The sequence below is a fragment of the Coregonus lavaretus genome (genome assembly GCF_964263955.1).
Source record: "Coregonus lavaretus genome assembly, chromosome: 9".
Classification (NCBI taxonomy): domain Eukaryota; kingdom Metazoa; phylum Chordata; class Actinopteri; order Salmoniformes; family Salmonidae; genus Coregonus; species Coregonus lavaretus.
Window position 1 is genome coordinate 9,463,798 of NC_139996.1, and position 19,883 is coordinate 9,483,680.

The 19,883-nt window shown below is 45.1% G+C and overlaps 1 protein-coding gene across 2 annotated transcripts; it reads right to left on the reverse strand.

Annotated features, from left to right (window-relative positions):
• Positions 1-1,127: 1,127 nt before the first annotated feature.
• On the reverse strand, positions 1,128-19,799 carry LOC311134558 (proton myo-inositol cotransporter-like). 2 transcript variants are annotated; one of them, XM_084168263.1, is made up of 11 exons: positions 19,713-19,799; positions 16,803-17,293; positions 16,288-16,447; positions 12,050-12,255; positions 6,337-6,445; positions 5,709-5,872; positions 4,901-5,021; positions 4,666-4,791; positions 4,385-4,503; positions 3,883-4,035; positions 1,128-3,627 (listed from the first exon to the last, which is right to left on the reverse strand). In XM_084168263.1, the coding sequence occupies exons 2-11, from the start codon at positions 17,263-17,265 to the stop codon at positions 3,398-3,400; spliced, it is 1,851 nt and encodes a 616-aa protein (XP_084024389.1). In that variant the 5' UTR covers positions 17,266-17,293; positions 19,713-19,799; the 3' UTR covers positions 1,128-3,397. The 2 variants fall into 2 exon arrangements, with proteins under 2 accessions (XP_084024389.1, XP_084024390.1); XM_084168264.1 differs by lacking the exon at positions 19,713-19,799 and having other exon boundaries at positions 16,803-17,422.
• Positions 19,800-19,883: the final 84 nt, after the last annotated feature.

Below are 19,883 nucleotides of genomic sequence, written 5' to 3' on the forward strand. Positions count from 1 at the left end.
TCCAGCAGGACAATGACCCTAAGCATACTGCTAAAGCAACACTCGAGTGGTTTAAGGGGAAACATTTAAATGTCTTGGAATGGCCTAGTCAAAGCCCAGACCTCAATCCAATTGAGAATCTGTGGTATGACTTAAAGATTGCTGTACACCAGCGGAACCCATCCAATTTGAAGGAACTAGAGCAGTTTTGCCTTGAAGAATGGACAAAAATCCCAGTGGCTAGATGTGCCAAGCTTATAGAGACATACCCCAAGATACTTTCAGCTGTAATTGCTGCAAAAGGTGGCTCTACAAAGTATTGACTTGGGGGGGTGAATAGTTATGCATGCTCAAGTTTTCTGTTTTTTTTGTGTCTTATTTCTTGTTTGTTTCACAATATAAAATATTTGGCATCTTCAAAGTGGTAGGCATGTTGTGTAAATGAAATGATACAAACCCCCCAAAAATCAATTTTAATTCCAGGTTGTAAGGCAACAAAATCGGAAAAATGCCAAGGGGGGTGAATACTTTCACAAGCCACTGTAAATAACCTTTTCTTAACCTTTTCTTTAGTAGGCTACTTTGCCTATATGATTTGTGAATCATCTAGTGCTAATGAAAACTTAATGTAGAACGCTAACCCTAACCCTATAAATATATGTGTCTCCTTAGAGGGGGGGGGGGGGGGGGGAGCAACAACAGTTGTTACTGTTAGATATTAGAGTACTTAGGATGTTGTGTTTAATACATTTTAAATCAATAACAATTAACCCCACTCTGGTAAGTCCTTTTATTGTTGAGGTCTACTGGCCTTATTCTCCAAACCCTATGAACCTCACCCCCTCCCCTCCCGACCCCAGGCCTTCAGAAGCAGTAGTGTCTGGTTACAGTCCTCTCACATTACCAGGGCTGGGAGCCAACTAATGGTCTGACTATCACCAAGGATGCACCTATCAGTCAACACAACCCACTGTAGAGCTTGAACAGAGCACACAATGTCAAGTACGTGGAAATACTGTAAGCTACTGAACAAACATGGAGCTGGGAAAAATGCTGTTTCAGACATGTAGGAAAAAACAATCATGTTTTTCGACCAACACACAGTATCTATCAACAATTTCACAATGTAAATGAATTATATACAGCAGTGCTTCTAGTTTGCTTTATTCACAGAGCATAATGACTGATCACATAATTATCTCCCTTTAAATTCAAGTGCATTAACTACAGATTATTTAACCTTCTCAAAAACATGGTCCACCTGAGTCAGTAGCATACTTATAAAATGTCAAATAGTCAACAGTAACTATTCAATATGACCGTAAAACACTTTTTGCCATGCCAACCTACAAAAAATGCATGTAGGCTTTCATTTGTATAAGTACAGTAGGTATGAAACCACCAAGACAAGCAGACATAATAATCCACCAAAACAAGGAGACATAATAATCCACCAAAACAAGGAGACATAATAATCCACCAATTCCAAGCATGGTCATGTGATCATGTGCATTTGATCATGTGCGCTTTTGATTTGAATGCAAGGCAAAAAAGGAAGCCCGAAACTTCTGAAAGGCAAGGGTAATTTCATTAGGCTTATCAATGTGCAATCTGTAGCAAAGGTTTTAATAAACATAGTAATGTCATAAAAATATTCAAACAAATTAAGGCTAGTGTGCCAATAAAAACTAAAAACATTGGTCCTGGCTGAGAAGCCACACATCTCCAGATAGTACCACATTACTACTACTGGAGATAAAGAAATGACAAAATCCAAGGACAGAAACAAATGCAATATTACTACACATTTGTGGACTTTATAAGCATTGAAAATGAATATACTACTATACTATTATAATAGTAATATTATTTTCCAGTGGTGTTTGCTGTTTTGATATACTCACTGGTATATACAGCGGCTTGCGAATGTATTCACCCCCCTTGGAATTTTTCCTATTTTGTTACCTTACAACCTGGAATTAAAATGGATTTTTTTATATTTTTTGGGGGGGGGGGGGGGGGTTTGTATCATTTGATTTACACAACATGCCTACCACTTTGAAGATGCAAAATATTTTGTTATTGTGAAACAAACAAGAAACAAGACAAAAAAAAGTGAAAACTTTTGGCACATCTAGCCACTGGGATTTTTGCCCATTGCTTTAGCAGTATGCTTAGGGTCATTGTCCTGCTGGAAGGTGAACCTCCATCTCATCTGACCAGAGTACCTTCTTCCATATGTTTGGGGAGTCTCCCACATGCCTTTTGGCGAACACCAAACGTGTTTGCTTATTTTTTTCTTTAAACAATGGCTTTTTTCTGGCCACTCTTCCGTAAAGCCCAGCTCTGTGGAGTGTACGGCTTAAAGTGGTCCTATGGACAGATACTCCAATCTCCGCTGTGGAGCTTTGCAGCTCCTTCAGGGTTATCTTTGGTCTCTTTGTTGCCTCTCTGATTAATGCCCTCCTTGCTTGGTCCGTGGGTTTTGGTGGGCGGCCCTCTCTTGGCAGGTTTGTTGTGGTGCCATATTCTTTCCATTTTTTTATAATGGATTTAATGGTGCTCCGTGGGATGTTCAAAGTTTTGGATCTTTTTTTATAACCCAACCCTGATCTGTACTTCTCCACAACTTTGTCCCTGACCTGTTTGGAGAGCTCCTTGGTCTTCATGGTGCCGCTTGCTTGGTGATGCCCCTTGCTTAGTGGTGTTGTAGACTCTGGGGCCTTTCAGAACAGGTGTATATATACTGAAATCGTGTGACAGATCATGTGACACTTAGATTGCACACAGGTGGATTTTATTTAACTAATTATGTGACTTCTGAAGGTAATTGGTTGCACCAGATCTTATTTAGGGGCTTCATAGCAAAGGGGGTGAATACATATGCACGCACCACTTTTCCGTTAGTAATTTTTTTTGAATTTTTTGAAACATTTTTTTTTCCATTTCACTTCACAAATGTTCACTATTTTGTGTATGTCCATTACATGAAATCCAAATAAAAATCCATTTAAATTACAGGTTGAAATGCAACAAAATAGGAAAAACGCCAAGGGGGATGAATACATTTGCAAGGCACTGTATATGCTATGCCACCGTCCAACTCCATAATGCACTTGGCTGAACTCTCTATGGGGCTAGAAAATTTCAAAACATCAATTGTAGCTACCAATACACAAAAGGAAGTATTTCAAGTACCAACTCCACCATAGACATCCACAGCTACAGTAAATCACATGCTATGTTGTTAGGAGAGTTGGAGTCTCGTCCACCAACCAGTTAGGAGAGCTGCTATACCCTAAAGGCCCAGTAATCAAGTGAGTTTAACACCACTGCCTGTAGGTCCACCAACCAAAGTACAAGAAGGTGTGAGAGAGAGAGACAGAAAAGACAAAAAAGCTTCCTAGACGCTCCAAGTCTACTCCATGTCCGAGGCATCATTGTCTGAGAGGATGTCGCTCCCTTTTACGCTGTTGTACAGGATGTTTCTGGACCCGTCCCCATCCCCGTCAGACGCCCCGCAGGAGCAGAGGCTTCCAGAGAACAGGGCCTCCATCTCCTCCAGCCTGCGGCCCTGGGTCTCTGGCAGACAGCCCAGCACAAACAGCAGCCCCAGCACAGTCAGGCCTGAGTAGAGGAAGAACGCACCTGGAGGGAGGAAGAGGGAGATGGAGACACCAGTTAGATTGAAGGAGAAGAGAAGCAGTTGAAACATTTTGTGTAGTGAACTGTGCAGTTACAACCCCTACTCCAGTTCAGTCAGGCAGTCATTCAAATCATCAGTCAGTTTATCAGTCAGGCAGTCAAGCCAAATAGTCAGTCAGTCAGTCAGTCAGTAGGTTCTCAGTTATAGCTTTTTAACACCCATCACAATTAGACAGTATCTAGGTAGATGAGCCGCACCATAGTAGGTGAGGTACTCAGCGACGTGGAGGAAGGTGAGTGACACCAGGACGTTACAGATCCAGTTGACTCCGGCTGAACAGGCATTCCCAGTGCTCCTGGCCCACAGAGGGTAGATCTCACTGTTCACTGTCCACGGCATTGGCCCCATACCTACAGCACGGACACACAGACAGGCACGGAAAGGGATGCGGACACAGACAGAAAATAGTTATAGACCGTAAGATATATATTTTAAAAAACTGTATGCAAGATATTCTGTACTATGAAGAATACTTCAAACTGGTATGAAACTCTCCAGGCGGGGAAATATACAACTTTTTGACCTTTGTCTGTTTTGTTTGGTTTGGTTTGGTTTGGTGTGTGTGTGTGTGTGTGTGTGTGTGTGTGTGTGTGTGTGTGAGTGAGTGAATGAGTGAGTGAGTGAATAAGTGAGTGAGTGAGTGAGTGAGTGAATAAGTGAGTGAGTGAGAGAGAGGGAGAGAAAGGGTGTTGTTCTCACCTGGAGCAAAGAAAGCCAGGTAGAGGATGAGCCCAAGCAGCACTATCCAGGAGTAGGAAGTGGGGCAGTAGTTATAGGCCCAGAGAGACCCATCACTGAACTGGCTCAGATTGGAACACCTGTACATAGCCAAAACACATCAGATAATGTGGCTAAACAGAACTCAGATACAGCAGAAATAAAGCCATCCCCGGCTTCAGAGACAGACAGACGGACAGACAGAGACAGACAGAAAGGCAAGAAGTAACGGAGACACGCACGCACACACACAAATCCCTAACCTGCCCCAGGCGGCCTCATCAGCGGATGTTTGATTGACAGGTATGCAGGAAGAGTCGTATACAGTGGAACCGTTCTCACGGTAACAGAACCCACAGCCAGGATCCAACATGCAGGGCTCACAGGACCTGGGGACAGTTAACAGTGTGACACTCTTCACTCTATTGTGGTGGGGACAGGAAAAAAAATCTGAATCCTTATACAGTATTAGGTAATACAAGTTCCACACAGTCTCACCCATATAGTGTGCAGGAGGTGGAGTTGAGAGTGGGGTCAGTGGGGTGGAGTGTGACTGCAGGCGAGTGCTGGGCTGACAGCAGAAACCCTACAGCCAAGACCGTCAGACTCAAAACAGTACCTAGAAGACAGAGAAATTAATACATTTGTAGAGTAAAGACTTCCCTTTCCCTCTTCTGACTTAAGGCAAAGCACATGCCTAAGTTTTAAGTAAAAAACTAGGCTTGGGCGGTATACCGTATGCCAGGGTATTTGGAATTAGCCATGGGATGGTTTTTTCAATACCGCTGAAACTATTTCTTTGAATATTTGTAGCTGCCTTTTAAGTAAATACCTGCAGTCAACTTGTGCAATACGTTAGGCAATAAAGCAGATTGCCATCTTCATTTCACCTGTCACATGTCATTATGAAGCTTACCGGTAGTCCCCAGTCACATGTTGTTTGTTTACAAGCACACAACGATGAGAGACCGGCGCCTCAAATAAAAATGTATTTGTCACAACAGGTGTAGACTGACAGTGAAATGCTTACTTACGGGCCCTTCCCAACAATGCAGAGAGAAAGAAAATATAGAAATAATAGAAAAGTAAAACATATAATAAAAGTAATAATAGATGCACAATGAGTAACGATAACTTGGCTATATACACGGAGTACCAGTACCAAGTCCATGTGTAGGGGTACGAGGTAATTGATGTAGATATGTACATATAACTAGGAATTTTTGTGAGTCACTCACTTTAACAGCAGGGACTGTGAAGCAACACAAACATAGGCACAGACACATGCATTCACACACACACACACCTATTAAACTCCCCAGCGTCAGCTTCCTGCGTCCTACTCTCTCCACAAGCCACACCCCCACTAGGGTGAACAGGAAGTTGGTGGCGGCGGTGGCGGAAGCCAACCAGATGGCCTGCTTGTCGTCCCTCACTCCCGCCATCTGCAGGATGGTGGCGCTGTAGTACCTGATAGGGACAACAGAAGCAGAAGGCATGAACACTGAGGATAAGCAGACCACAGGAGGCTGCTGAGGGGAGAATGGCTCATAATATTGTCTGGAACGGAGCAAATGGAATGACATCAAACACCTGGAGACCATGTGTTTGATGTATTTGATACTCCGCTCCAGCCATTACCACGAGCCCGTCCTCCCCAATTAAGGTGTCACCAACCTCCTGTGAAGCAGACAGTAGGGAAGAGACTGACTGGCAGACAGACAGACAGACAGACAGACAGACAGACAGACAGACAGACAGACAGACAGACAGACAGACAGACAGACAGACAGACAGATAGACAGACATGCTAAGTTTTGATCAGAGATATGAAGGTACAGAGACGAGGAGATGAGGCCACTTTAGACTAATGGAGATGCGGCCATAGTGTTGGTAGATACACACAATGATTTCTGATGAAGGAAAACACCTACATGACGGTGTTGATCCCAGAGAGCTGTTGGAACATCTGCAGGCCGCAGCCTACAGTCAGGGCTCTGCGGGTCGGAGGGCGAGTCAGCATACGCCACAGTACAGGGCCACCTGGTGGACAGAGGGAAATTTGGTAACACTTTTAGGAACATTTAAAAACATTTGTAAGCATTATACATTTTTGGGTCTATAGTAACGAATGTTTTAGTTTCCAACAGAATGCATTATATGATTAATTAATCTGCTAAATTGGAGAAAGGCCCAATTGGTGAGACCTATTTGAGAAATATGTGTGTTCTATGGCTGCATTTACACAGGCAGCTAAATTCTGATATTTTTCCACTAATTTGTCTTTTTTGGTCAGTTAGTGGAAAAAATACCAGAATTGGGCTGCCTGTGTAAATTCAACCTAAGTTATGTGCAGAAAACTGATATGAAATTAAATGCTTCAAGAATCAAATCAACTGAAACAACAAAGGCTACGTTTACATAGGCAGCCCAATTCTGATATTTTTTCCACTAATTTGTCTTTTGACCAATCAAATTAGATATTTTCACATCAGATCTTTTTCAGAGCTGATCTGATTGGTCAAAATACCAATTAGTGAAACAAAGATCAGAATTGGGCTGCCTGTGTAAATGCCGCCACAGGCAGCCCAATTCTGATAATTTGTTTCATTAATTGGTCTTTTGACCAATCAGATCAGCTCTGAAAAAGATCTGATGTGATTGGTCAAAAGAACAATTAGTGTAAAAAAGGCACAGTTGACGTCACACAGGGCTACGGGCCAGAAGGTTGAGGGTTCGCCGACCACCACAGACGAGCTCACTCTCCCCTCATTAGGCCTACACTACGATCAGAGCCGGCTGCAGACAATGATCAGCTAGGGGGAAATCACATTTTCAACATCTTGATGCCATATTTATAATTATATAAAATACACCTTATGGAACAGCGGGGACTGTGAAGCAACACAAACATAGGCACAGACACATGCACACACACACACATGATAACATACACACACGTGCACATGGAGTTTGTGTTGTAGATATGTAGTTGTGGAGTAGGGGCCTGAGGGCACACACTTAGTGTGTTGTGAAATCTGTAATGAATGTATTGTAATGTTTTTAAAATTGTATAACTGCCTTAATTTTGACAGACCCCATGAAGTGTAGCTGCTGCCTTGGCAGTAGCCAATGGGGATCCATAATAAATACAAATACAAATATGCAACAAACTTTCCACCAACAGGTTTCTGTGCCAATGCACCACACAAAGATTTTAAAAAGTGACTGGGATTGCACAGTAAAGTCGGGGACTTATTTCCATTGTGGTCCCTATTTTTTTTTACATAAATACATATACAATTACATAGATGCAGACACATTACAGAGATAGTCAAAAAAATCTCAACCTCCAGATGAGTATGAGGGGGGAGTTTAAGTACAATTCTTACAAGCTTGTTTGGCTAGTAGCTTAATCTTTAGATGTTTGGGGCTGATGGTGAACCATGATGTGAAGGCATAATCAAAGTGACACTGGACTAGCGCACTTGCCAGAGTCTTTAGTGTGTCTAAAGCTAGGTTTCCATCCAATTGGTGACAGATTTTCATGTGAATATTCTAAAATCTTCATAAAAACTATATGCCATTTCAGAGTTTCCTTTCAGAAAATTTGGCGCCGAACAACATGACAGGGAAGATTTTAATTTACCGGACATTTGACAAATGTAATGGACATCCATATGCATTCAGATCCAACCTGGGGCAGTCAGCACCATCAATAAATGACAGATATTGGCCAAATGAGCCACATTTAGGTGCCCTTAAATATATATATATATACACACTACCAGTCAAAACTTTGGACACACCTACTCATTCAAGGGTTTTTCTTTATTTTTACTATTTTTTACATTGTAGAATAGTAGTGAAGACATCAAAACTATGAAATAACACATTTGGAATCATGTAGTAACCAAAGAAGTGTTAAACAAATCATAATATATTTTATATTTGCAAAGAGAAACAACAGTCCATCATTTTTTTTTTCTCGACAGGACAATGACCCAACACACCTCCAGGCTGGGTAAGGGCTATTTTACCAAGAAGGAGAGTGATGGAGTGCTGCATCAGATGACCTGGCCTCCACAATCACCCGACCTAAACCCAATTGAGATGGTTTGAGATTCGGACCGCAGAGTGAAGGAAAAGCAGCCAACAAGTGCTCAGCATATGTGGGATCTCCTTCAAGACTGTTGGAAAAGCATTCGAGGTGAAGCTGGTTGAGAGAATGCCAAGAGTGTGCAAAGCTGTCATCAAGGCAAAGAGGGGCTATTTGAAGAATCTCAAATATAAAATATATTTTGATTTGTTTAACACTTTTTTGGTTACTACAAGATTCCATATGTGTTATTTCATAGTTTTGATGCCTTCACTATTATTCTACAATGTAGGAAATAGTAAAAATAAAGAAAAACCCTGGAATGAGTAGGTGTGTCCAAACTTTTGACTGGTACTGTATATAGGAAGAGAAGCTTAGGCCTAACCCCAGAGAGATAGAGATATGCCGGTGGCATGCTACGACACCGACATGCATTTCTTTATGTCAGGTGGCTACCAGAGAAAAACCACACTACCCTCCCCTGTGCCCAATAAAACCCACACAACCCTCCCCTGTGCCCAATAAAACCCACACTACCCTCCCCTGTACCCAATAAAAACCCACACTACCTTCCCCTGTGCCCAATAAAAACCCACACAACCCTAAACTGTGCCCAATAAAAACCACACTACCCTAAACTGTGCCCAATAAAAACCACACTACCCTCCCCTGTGCCCAATAAAAAACCACACTACTGTCACGTTCGTTCAATGACGGGTCAGACCAAGGCGCAGCGTGATATACGTACATGTTTATTTCATTTAATAAACACTAGACAAAACAACAAACTAAACGAAAAGTCCAAGGTAGCACAGACAACATACCTTACACGGAACAAGATCCCACAACTAGACAGTGCCAATAGGCTGCTTAAGTATGGTCCCCAATCAGAGACAACGAGCGACAGCTGCCTCTGATTGGGAACCACACCGGCCAACATAGAACTAGACATACTAGATCCTATACATAGAACATACACAACAAAGAATATACACACCCTGACTCAACATTTAAGCGTCCCGAGTCAGGGCGTGACAGTACCCCCCCCCCCCCCCCCCCCCCCCCCCCCCAAAGGTGCGGACTCCGACCGCTCAACATAAACATAACAGGGTAGGGGCCGGGTGGGCATTCCGCCTCGGAGGCGGATCCGGCTCGGGGCGTGATGACCTCTCACTCTCCGCCTCCCTGTTGCGCCCCTGGTCTGGACCTCGGCGCGCTACTTCCCCTCTCCTTCCTCCCACGATACGCCAGGCCCTGTCTGGACCCTGGTGTGGGAGACCCCGAACCTGGAGAGGGGCTTACGTCATGGTCTGGACTGGAGCCGCTGACCGGAGCTGGACTGGGCACCGGTGGAGCGGACTGCTCTGGCTCCGGAGTGGCGCAGCCGACCGGAGCTGGATCAGGCACCGGTGGAGCGGACTGCTCTGGCTCCGTAGTGGAACAGCTGACCGGCACTGGATCAGGCACCGGTGGAGCGGACTGCTCTGGCTCCGGAGTGGAGCAGCTGAACGGGCACGGGCACGGGCCGTGCCGGACTGGACAAACGCACCACTGGTCTGGTGCGAGGAGCAGGCACGGGCCGAACCAGACTAGGAACACGCACCACTGGCTTGGTGCGAGGGACAGGAATGGGCCGGGCCGGACTAGGAACACGCACCACTGGCTTGGTGCGAGGAGCAGGAACAGGCCGGGCCGGGCTGGCGACGCGCACCGCTGGCTTGGTGAGAGGAGCAGGAACAGGCCGGGCCGGGCCGGGCTGGCGACGCGCACCACCGGCTTGGTGCGAGGAGCAGGAACAGGCCGGGCTGGCGACGCGCACCACTGGCTTGGTGCGAGGAGCAGGAACAGGCCGGGCTGACGACGCGCACCACTGGCTTGGTGCGAGGAGCAGGAACAGGCTGGGCCGGGCTGGCGACGCGCACCACTGGCTTGGTGCGAGGAGCAGGAACAGGCCGGGCTGGACTGTGGAGGCGGACTGGAGGTCTAGAGCGGAGAGCTGGCACAACCCGTCCTGGCTGGCTGCCCACTTTCGCACTACACGTGCGGGGTGCTGGCACAGGACACACTGGGCTGTGCACGCGCACTGGCGATACAGTTCGTAGAACTGGCACAGGATATGCGGGACCGAGGAGGCGTACTGGAGACCAGGAGCGTTGAGCCGGCACACCCTGTCCTGGCTGGATGCCCATCTTCGCACGGCACGTGCGTGGTGCAAGCGCAGGACGTACAGGACTGTGCCGGCGCACTGGCGACACAGTACGTAGCTCCGCATAACACGGAGCTTGCCCAGTCATACGCCTCTTCGCGTGAGTACGGGGAGTTGGCTCTGCTCTAACCCTAGGCTCTGCCAACCACCCCGTGTGCCCCCCAAAAAATATTTTCTTGGGGCTGCTTCTCGGGCTTCCTCCTCGACCGACCTCCTCCGTGTTGCCGTTGCTCCTCTCCTGCCTGGGCATCTAACTTAGCCCATGGTCCTTTCCCCGCAAATATCTCCTCCCATGACCACAATTTGCCCACCTGTGACATGGCTATTCGCTCTGCCTGGGCACGCTGCTTGGTCCTCGTTTGGTGGGATCTTCTGCCACGTTCGTTCAATGACGGGTCAGACCAAGGCGCAGCGTGATATACGTACATGTTTATTTAACTTAATAAACACTCGACAAAACAACAACCTAAACGAAACGTGAAGTCCAAGGTAGCACACACAACATACCTTACACGGAACAAGATCCCACAACTAGACAGTGCCAATAGGCTGCTTAAGTATGGTCCCCAATCAGAGACAAAGAGCGACAGCTGCCTCTGATTGGGAACCACACCGGCCAACATAGAACTAGACATACTAGATCCTATACATAGAACATACACAACAAAGAATATACACACCCTGACTCAACATTTAAGCGTCCCCTGAGTCAGGGCGTGACAACTACCCTCCTCTGTACCCAATAAAAACCACACTACCCTCCCCTGTACCCAATAAAAACCACACTACACTAAACTGTGCCCAATAAAAACCACACAACCCTCCCCTGTGCCCAATAAAAACCCACACTACCCTAAACTGTGCCCAATAAAAACCCACACTACACTAAACTGTGCCCAATAAAAAACACACTACCCTCTCCAAAACAAAAAATTAAGTTTGACAACCCTCCCCTATTTTCGGCCACCCTCCCCCCCAGTAAATGTCGATCTGTCCCTTAGTCTTGTCAAACAAACTGGTCTTGGCAAAATTGATCCTCTCAACATAAAAAAACAGCCTGGTACTTTCTTCTCAGGCGAGTGCATTGATTGAGATAAACTCCCCAAAAGTTCAAAAAGCTCCAGAAAAATGCATTAAAATCAAATAAGTGTGTAAGAGGGAGGGAGATATACATATATGTCTATGGGTGGTCATGGTCACAGTTTCAGATCATCTGGATGTGCCACGGCTAATGTGTGTGTCTGTGTCCGAAATTCATCGTAAACCAATGTGTGTGTGTATATGTGTGTGTGTGTGTGTGTGTGTATATATGTGTATATGTGTGTGTGAGTGTGTGTGTCACCTCCTGCCTCCTTCTCCTCATCCTCGATGTTGGTCCTCATGCTGTCGTACTCCTTTTCAATGTTCTGGCCCCCGCGGATCCTGCTGAGCACCTGCCTGGCCTGCTGGGTAAGGCCCTTCTGAAGGAGCCAGCGGGGACTCTCTGGCAGGAAGAGGAAACCAAAGAACTGGAGCACCGCAGGGACAATGGACAGACCCAACATGTACCTACAGACAGAGACAGAGAGAGAGTGAGAGAGACACATACACACGGAGCGGGGGGGGGGGGGAGAGTGTGTGATTATCAAATTCAGTTCCACAGAGCTGTTTTAAGTTCCTGATGGTTTGCTTTTGGAAATGAACATTTTAATTTCACACATCAACAGGCTCTAATCATAGCCTAACACCTAAACTTACAGCAATATTTTATCCCATATTTATTCACATTCAAAAATAGTTTAGTTGAAAAGGTCAGTCAAAGACCTAACAGGACATGTGGATGAGGGCAAGTTGTTTGTCACACATTTAAAATCCACACCTATCTTCTTCCTCTTCTCTCTACTCACTGCCTCTTCTCTCTACTCACTACCTCTTCTCTCTACTCACTGCCTCTTCTCTCTACTCACTGCCTCTTCTCTCTACTCACTGCCTCTTCTCTCTACTCACTGCCTCTTCTCTCTACTCACTGCCTCTTCTCTCTACTCACTGCCTCTTCTCTCTACTCACTGCCTCTTCTCTCTACTCACTGCCTCTTCTCTCTACTCACTGCCTCTTCTCTCTACTCACTGCCTCTTCTCTCTACTCACTACCTCTTCTCTCTACTCACTGCCTCTTCTCTCTACTCACTACCTCTTCTCTCTACTCACTGCCTCTTCTCTCTACTCACTGCCTCTTCTCTCTACTCACTGCCTCTTCTCTCTACTCACTGCCTCTTCTCTCTACTCACTGCCTCTTCTCTCTACTCACTGCCTCTTCTCTCTACTCACTGCCTCTTCTCTCTACTCACTGCCTCTTCTCTCTACTCACTGCCTCTTCTCTCTACTCACTACCTCTTCTCTCTACTCACTACCTCTTCTCTCTACTCACTGCCTCTTCTCTCTACTCACTGCCTCTTCTCTCTACTCACTGCCTCTTCTCTCTACTCACTACCTCTTCTCTCTACTCACTGCCTCTTCTCTCTACTCACTGCCTCTTCTCTCTACTCACTGCCTCTTCTCTCTACTCACTGCCTCTTCTCTCTACTCACTACCTCTTCTCTCTACTCACTGCCTCTTCTCTCTCCTCACTGCCTCTTCTCTCTACTCACTGCCTCTTCTCTCTACTCACTGCCTCTTCTCTCTCCTCACTGCCTCTTCTCTCTACTCACTGCCTCTTCTCTCTACTCACTGCCTCTTCTCTCTACTCACTGCCTCTTCTCTCTACTCACTGCCTCTTCTCTCTCCTCACTGCCTCTTCTCTCTACTCACTGCCTCTTCTCTCTACTCACTGCCTCTTCTCTCTACTCACTGCCAAACACTTTATCCAGTTTCTAAATATGGCACATTTGAGAAATGTAAAAAAGAAAACCCAGCCAAAATACACACCAAGATGTTCAACCAAAACCATCATGGAACAACCTAAACTTGTATATAGCCAAGTTATCGTTACTCATTGTGTATCTATTATTACTTTTATTATTACGTATTTAACTTTTCTATTATTTCTTTATCTCTGCATTGTTGGGAAGGGCCTGTAAGTAAGCATTTCACTGTTAGTCTACACCTGTTGTTTACGAAGTATATGATGAATAACATTTTATTTGAGGCTCCTGTCGCTCATCATTGTGTGCTTGTAAACAAACAACATGTGACTGGGGACTACCGGTAAGCTTCATAATGAAAAATAATGTGAAAGGTGAAATGAAGAACGCGATCTGCTTTATCTCCTAACGTATTGCACAAGTTGACTGCAGGTATTTTTACCTGCTGGATTTGTTTGAACATCTTGGTGTGTATTTTGGCTGGACTTTCTTTTTTACATTTCTCAACCCTTTCTATTTTCATCATCACACTCAAAATACTAAGAGCTGATGTATCCATTACAGAGTCTCCATTAAAGTTGAGAAAACTCCATGGAAGTTGCATCATGTTCATACATGAATCTGGTGATATCAGACGGCCTAGCGGCGTCCTCAGAGCATGTGCAGACCAGCTGGCTGGTGTGTTTACGGACATATTAAATCTCTCCCTATCCCAGTCTGCTGTCCCCACTTGCTTCAAGATGTCCACCATTGTTCCTGTACCCAAGAAAGCAAAGGTAAATGAACTCAATGACTATCGCCCCATAGCACTCACTTATGTCATCATTAAGTGCTTTGAGAGGCTAGTTAAGGATCATATCACCTCTACCTTACCTGACACCCTAGACCCACTTCAATTTGCTTACCGCCCCAATAGATCCACAGACGATGCAATCGCCATCGCACTGCACACTGCCCTATCCCATCTTGTCAAGAGGAATACCTATGTAAGAATGCTGTTCATTGACTATAGCTCAGCCTTCAACACCATAGTACCCTCCAAGCTCATCATTAAGCTTGAGGCCCTGGGTCTGAACCCCACCCTGTGCAACTAGGTCCTGGACTTCCTGACGGGCTGCCCCCAGGTGGTGAAGGTAGGAAACAACATCTCCACTTCGCTGATCCTCAACACTGGTGCCCCACAAGGGTGCGTGCTCAGCCCCCTCCTGTACTCCCTGTTCAGCCATGACTGTGTGGCCACGCACGCCTCCAACTCAATCATCAAGTTTGCAGACGACACAACAGTAGTAGGCCTGATTACCAACAATGACGAGACAGCCTACAGGGAGGAGGTGAGGGCCCTCGCGGAGTGGTGGAAATAACCTCTCCCTCAATGTCAACAAAACGAAGGAGCTGATCGTGTACTTCAGGAAACAGCAGAGGGAGCACGCCCCTATCCACATCGACGGGACCGCAGTGGAGAAGGTGAAAAGCTTCAAGTTCCTCTGCGTACACATCATTGACAATCTGAAATGGTCCACCCACACAGACAGTGTGGTGATGAAGGTGCAACAGCGCCTCTTCAACCTCAGGAGGCTGAAGAAATTTGGCTTGGCCCCTAAGACCCTCACAAAATGTACAGATGCACAATTGAGAGCATCCTGTCGGGCTGTGTCACCGCCTGGTATGGCAACTGCACCACCCGCAACTGCAGGGCTCTCCAGAGGGTGGTGCGGTCTGCCCAACGCATCACCGGGGGCACATTGCCTTCCCTCCAGGAAACCTACAGCACCCGATGTCACAGGAAGGCCAAAAAGATCATCAAGGACATCAACCACCCGAGCCACGGCCTGTTCACCCCGCTATCATCCAGAAGGTGAGGTCAGTACAGGTGCATCAAAGCTGGGAGCGAGAGACTGAAAAACAGCTTCTATCTCAAGGCCATCAGACTGTTAAATAGCCATCACTAGCAGGCTACCACCTGGTTACTCAACCCTGCAGCTTAGAGGCTGCTGCCCTATATACATAGACATGGAATCACTGGCCACTTTAATAATGGAACACTAGTCACTTTAATAATGTTTGCATACTGCTTTACTCATTTCATATGTATATACTGTATTCTATCCTACTGTATTTTAGTCTACGCCACTCCGACATTGCTCAACCTAATATTTATATATTTCATAATTCCATTCTTTTACTTTTAGATTTGTGTGTATTGTTGTGAATTGTTAGATACTACTGCACTGTTGGAGCTAGGAACAAAAGCATTTCGCTACACCTGCAATAACATCTGCTAAATATGTGACCAATAAAATTAGATTAGATTTTTGATATTCCAACCAGCTTCCATTCTTCCATACATGCAAGGAGAGGTGTCGAAACGGAAGCTGGAGTGACTGGGGTGTTAAAATACTCATTGCTCCTTGGGCTGAAAGCGGGGTAGTTGCCATGCCTGAGAAATGACATTATGGCCTGTTTCAATTCCATTCAGTGTAGATAGATGGTAGTGGATTTTTATGTCCATATTATGTGGTTGCTATATAATATGGATGCAGAACAAAAGATTATGCAGTGCTTTTTTCTTCAGGCATGTAGCAGGGACACCTCGAATCAGCTTCCAAAGCTAACTAAACCAAAAATATAACTGAACTGAACTGTAGGCTACTGTAACTGATGCATCCCCTTCTAGTATTACCAGCTACTGAGTATCCATGGCAATATAGAATAGAATATGGTCTATCTCTGATAAGGCTTACCTCCAGCCGTTGTGGTGCAGGTAAGTAAAGGCCCCGTCCACAACACTGGCAATAAACTGGCCGGCCGTGATGAAGAGGGTGTAAATGGTGACCAGCTGACCCCTCAGGTGTGGTGGGGAGACCTCCGCAAGGTAAACAGGAACCGTCATGGAGGCAATCCCTAAAAGGGGGAAGATCAACTTTGCTGATCAAATCATTCCCCTGGCTGTCAGGTTATGGACAGTAATGTCTTTATATGTGTTTTTAGTCTGTGTTTTTGGCAAGGTTCTAAGAAATGATTCACAATTCATCTCACTTTTTGGATGAGTTTACCTAAAGTATATCTTCACTACCTGCCCTTGGTAAACCTTACAAAGACATAGGTGTTTGTAAAGACTTCCAAACAAATCATATATTCCTGGCTTGGAAAATAACCACTTGGACATGTAAAACTGGTCAGTCAGTCATGGCTCTCAGTTTGGTTAATGTTAGGTTACTTGTCCAGTAAATGTTTGAACTAAATAAACATACCTTACCTATTCCCAAACCAACTGTAATCCTTCCGACAAGAAGAACCTCCTTGTTTGGAGCAGCACCTAACACAACTCCTCCGGCAGTGAAAATGAAGCTCGCCATTAGTATGCAGATCCTGCGCCCGAAGAGCCCATTCAGAGCCCCGCCAGCCAGGGCAGAGAGCGCCGCTGCACCCACCGTACTGGAGACCAACAACTCCTGCCATAGAGCGGTCAAATGCATTTCTTTTTTCAGGAGAAGCATTGCCCCGGAGACCACCCCGGTGTCATAGCCAAAAAGGAAGCCGCCCAGGGCTGAAAAAAACGCCAAGACGTACACGAACACCGGTGTGACATCCTGGTCGGTGGCGAGCTCCGGTTCGCCGCCCGGGTTGTTGATGCTCGATTCAGACGGCGCTCTTATGAGACTCCGCCGCTCTCTATCGTCCGTCACTTTCTTCCTCATGCCGCCAATAGGGTTGCTCATCCTACGCAGATTGTATTCATTGTCGTTTCTGTTGAGGGACATAAACAGAAACAACTTCACAAAAGTTCAACCAGGGCAGAGAAAAATAGATACCTGAGTAGGCTATACAGGTAACTCCGGTTTTATTTCCATTCACTCAGGTCATTTGCGCCTGAAATGGAGGGGAGCGAACAGCCTACAGCAGTCAATTTTGGTTGGTCACTGAGTGAAGGGTGTGAATGTATGACGCTAGAATAAAATCAGCTGTGATTACTCACGAGAAAAGTCAAACATGTTTATAACAGCGTTATAATATTCCAATCCATATTCCCTATTTCTAACCCGGAATGTATTGCTCTGTAAACGAAGTAGGCCGAACAATTTCAGCATTTTCCCCAACCACAAAATCTTATATAGGGAAATAAGAAATAGGCCTGTAGGCTACTGTTTTCTTATTTCCCCAAAACATTATAAAATATAGAATAGCGGACCATTACGACTAAGGGAGGTGAAATGAAGGCAAACAGAGTGTACGATGTCCATTATAGTGAATGGATGACGAAAATACAAAATAAGACTAAATGTACAAATCCCAAAAAGGAAATTAACTCAAACAAGTATTTGCTGAATAAACTTTTCAAGATAGGCCTAATTAAACAGCTAAACATATGCCTAAACCGCACAGCCAGCAGCATGATGTCCATTAGACCCACAGCAGCCCCTGTGCTACAGAACTTAAAGCAGACTGCTTTTTATATAAATGGCAATTCACCATCCAATAACAGGGGCAAAGTGGTCTACCCCAATGACGTCTCACTAATCAATAATAGTGTGCACGGATTTCTATGAGTGTGCACCTCTGGACAGGGAAGCCCTTTGGCCAAGCACGAGAACAGCTGATCAGAACCTCGGTCGAAGTTAGATCGGAACCAGGAAGTAACTGAGTTTGAAATGTTTGTTAGAGCAAACAAAATACTTGATGCTTGACAACTTGTTTCCCAACAAATGTAGGTAGGCCTAACTGCCGTGTGTGGAGCTGTTACAAATGATAAAGAACACAGATAAATAGGCCTAAGGAATGGCGGACTGGTCATATTCAGGTAGAAACGAGATGCAATCATTTCGCTACAGCCGCAGTAACATCTGTTAAATATGTGTATGTGACCAATAACATTTAATTTGATTTGACAAGAAACTCAACTAGACTATTGCTGCGTTGACGTGCTAGTCGGAACTAAAAAACTCTGAAATGTCCGACTCGCTTACTGGTTGTAGTTACCTACACGTACCGCGTTCAACGAATCAGTAAGTCGGACATTACCGAATTTCCTAGTTCCGACTAGCATTGAACGCGGCATATATGGCTGCTATTTAGGCTAGGCTGCTGTCGCTTGTTATCGCCACTCGTTTTTGGTTTCCACTAGTTACCACAGCCACAAAGTCAAAATGGGTTAAATCGTAAAAATCCATGACAACAAGACATTCGATTTTTGGTCTTAATGTGAGGTTAGGGTTAGGCATAAAGTGTGGTTAAGGTTCGGTTTAAAATCACATTTTAAGAAGATGAATTGTAGAAATAGGCGGTGTTTATAACTTTGTGGCTGTGGTAACTAGTTACGAGTTACAACAGTAACTAGTTACGACCCTTGTGTCTGGTGGTGTGCCGTAAAGTGATTCGTTGAACGGCGCATTAAGCATTGATTCATAGAACAATTGGAACGCCCAGACAGTGGTGTCCACTAGTTACCACAGCCACAAAGTCAAAATGGGCTATAACGTAAAAATGCTGGCATATTTTTGTTGTTGCTTTTTGGTCTTAATTTAAGGTTCGGCATAAGGTTAGCAGAGTGGTTAAGGTTACATTTAAAATCACATTGTAAGAAGATCAACTGTAGAAATAGGCGGTGTTTATGACTGTGGTAAATAGTTACGAGTAGCAGACCGTGATTTTTTTTAACGAGTAACTAGTTACGACCCTTGTGTCTGGTGGTGTGCCGTAAAGTGATTCGTTGAACGGCGCATTACGCATCGATTCATAGAACAATTGGAACGCCCAGACAGTAGTTTCCACTAGTTACCACAGCCACAAAGTCAAAATTGGCTATAACGTAAAAATGCTGGCATTTTTGTTGTTGTTGCTTTGTGGTCTTAATTTAAGGTTCGGCATAAGGTTAGCAGTGTGATTAAGGTTATGTTTAAAATCACATTGTAAGAAGATAAACTGTAGAAATAGGCGGCTTTGTGGCTGTGGTAACTAGTGACGACCGCACAGACTGGCCTAGGTCCGCTTCCAGTTCTATCCTAGTCGCTTATATATTAGTGAATATGCAAAGAACTGTAAATGCTCAATGGAAAGTTTGGAACTCTTCACACGCCGTTCGGAGTTTTTCCCAGAAGGAAGTAGGCTACAGCTGCGCTTGCAGAATAACACAACAACACACAAGGACCAGCTTATTAGAAAATATTACCTTTAGGTACGATCATCTTTGGAGCAAGTTTTCTGGGATGTGGCCAAACAGCTGACTCTGCTGCTGTTTTCTCTAGGCTATGCTACCAAACGTGTAGTTTTACTGGTCATATGATTCATCTAGCGATTGGCGAGGGAAGGAGTCACGCCTGTAGCCGGGACGTCATTGAAT

Excerpts from the sequence above, each read along its gene's own strand:
- LOC311134558 (XM_084168264.1), bottom strand. The coding sequence starts at position 17,307 with ATGTCCCTCAACAGAAACGACAATGAATACAATCTGCGTAGGATGAGC. Across the intron at positions 12,256-16,287 it reads CTGCACCACAACGGCTGGAG|GTACATGTTGGGTCTGTCCA; the intron begins GTAAGCCTTATC and ends CTCTGTCTGTAG. Across the intron at positions 4,504-4,665 it reads GATGAGGCCGCCTGGGGCAG|GTGTTCCAATCTGAGCCAGT; the intron begins GTTAGGGATTTG and ends GGCTATGTACAG.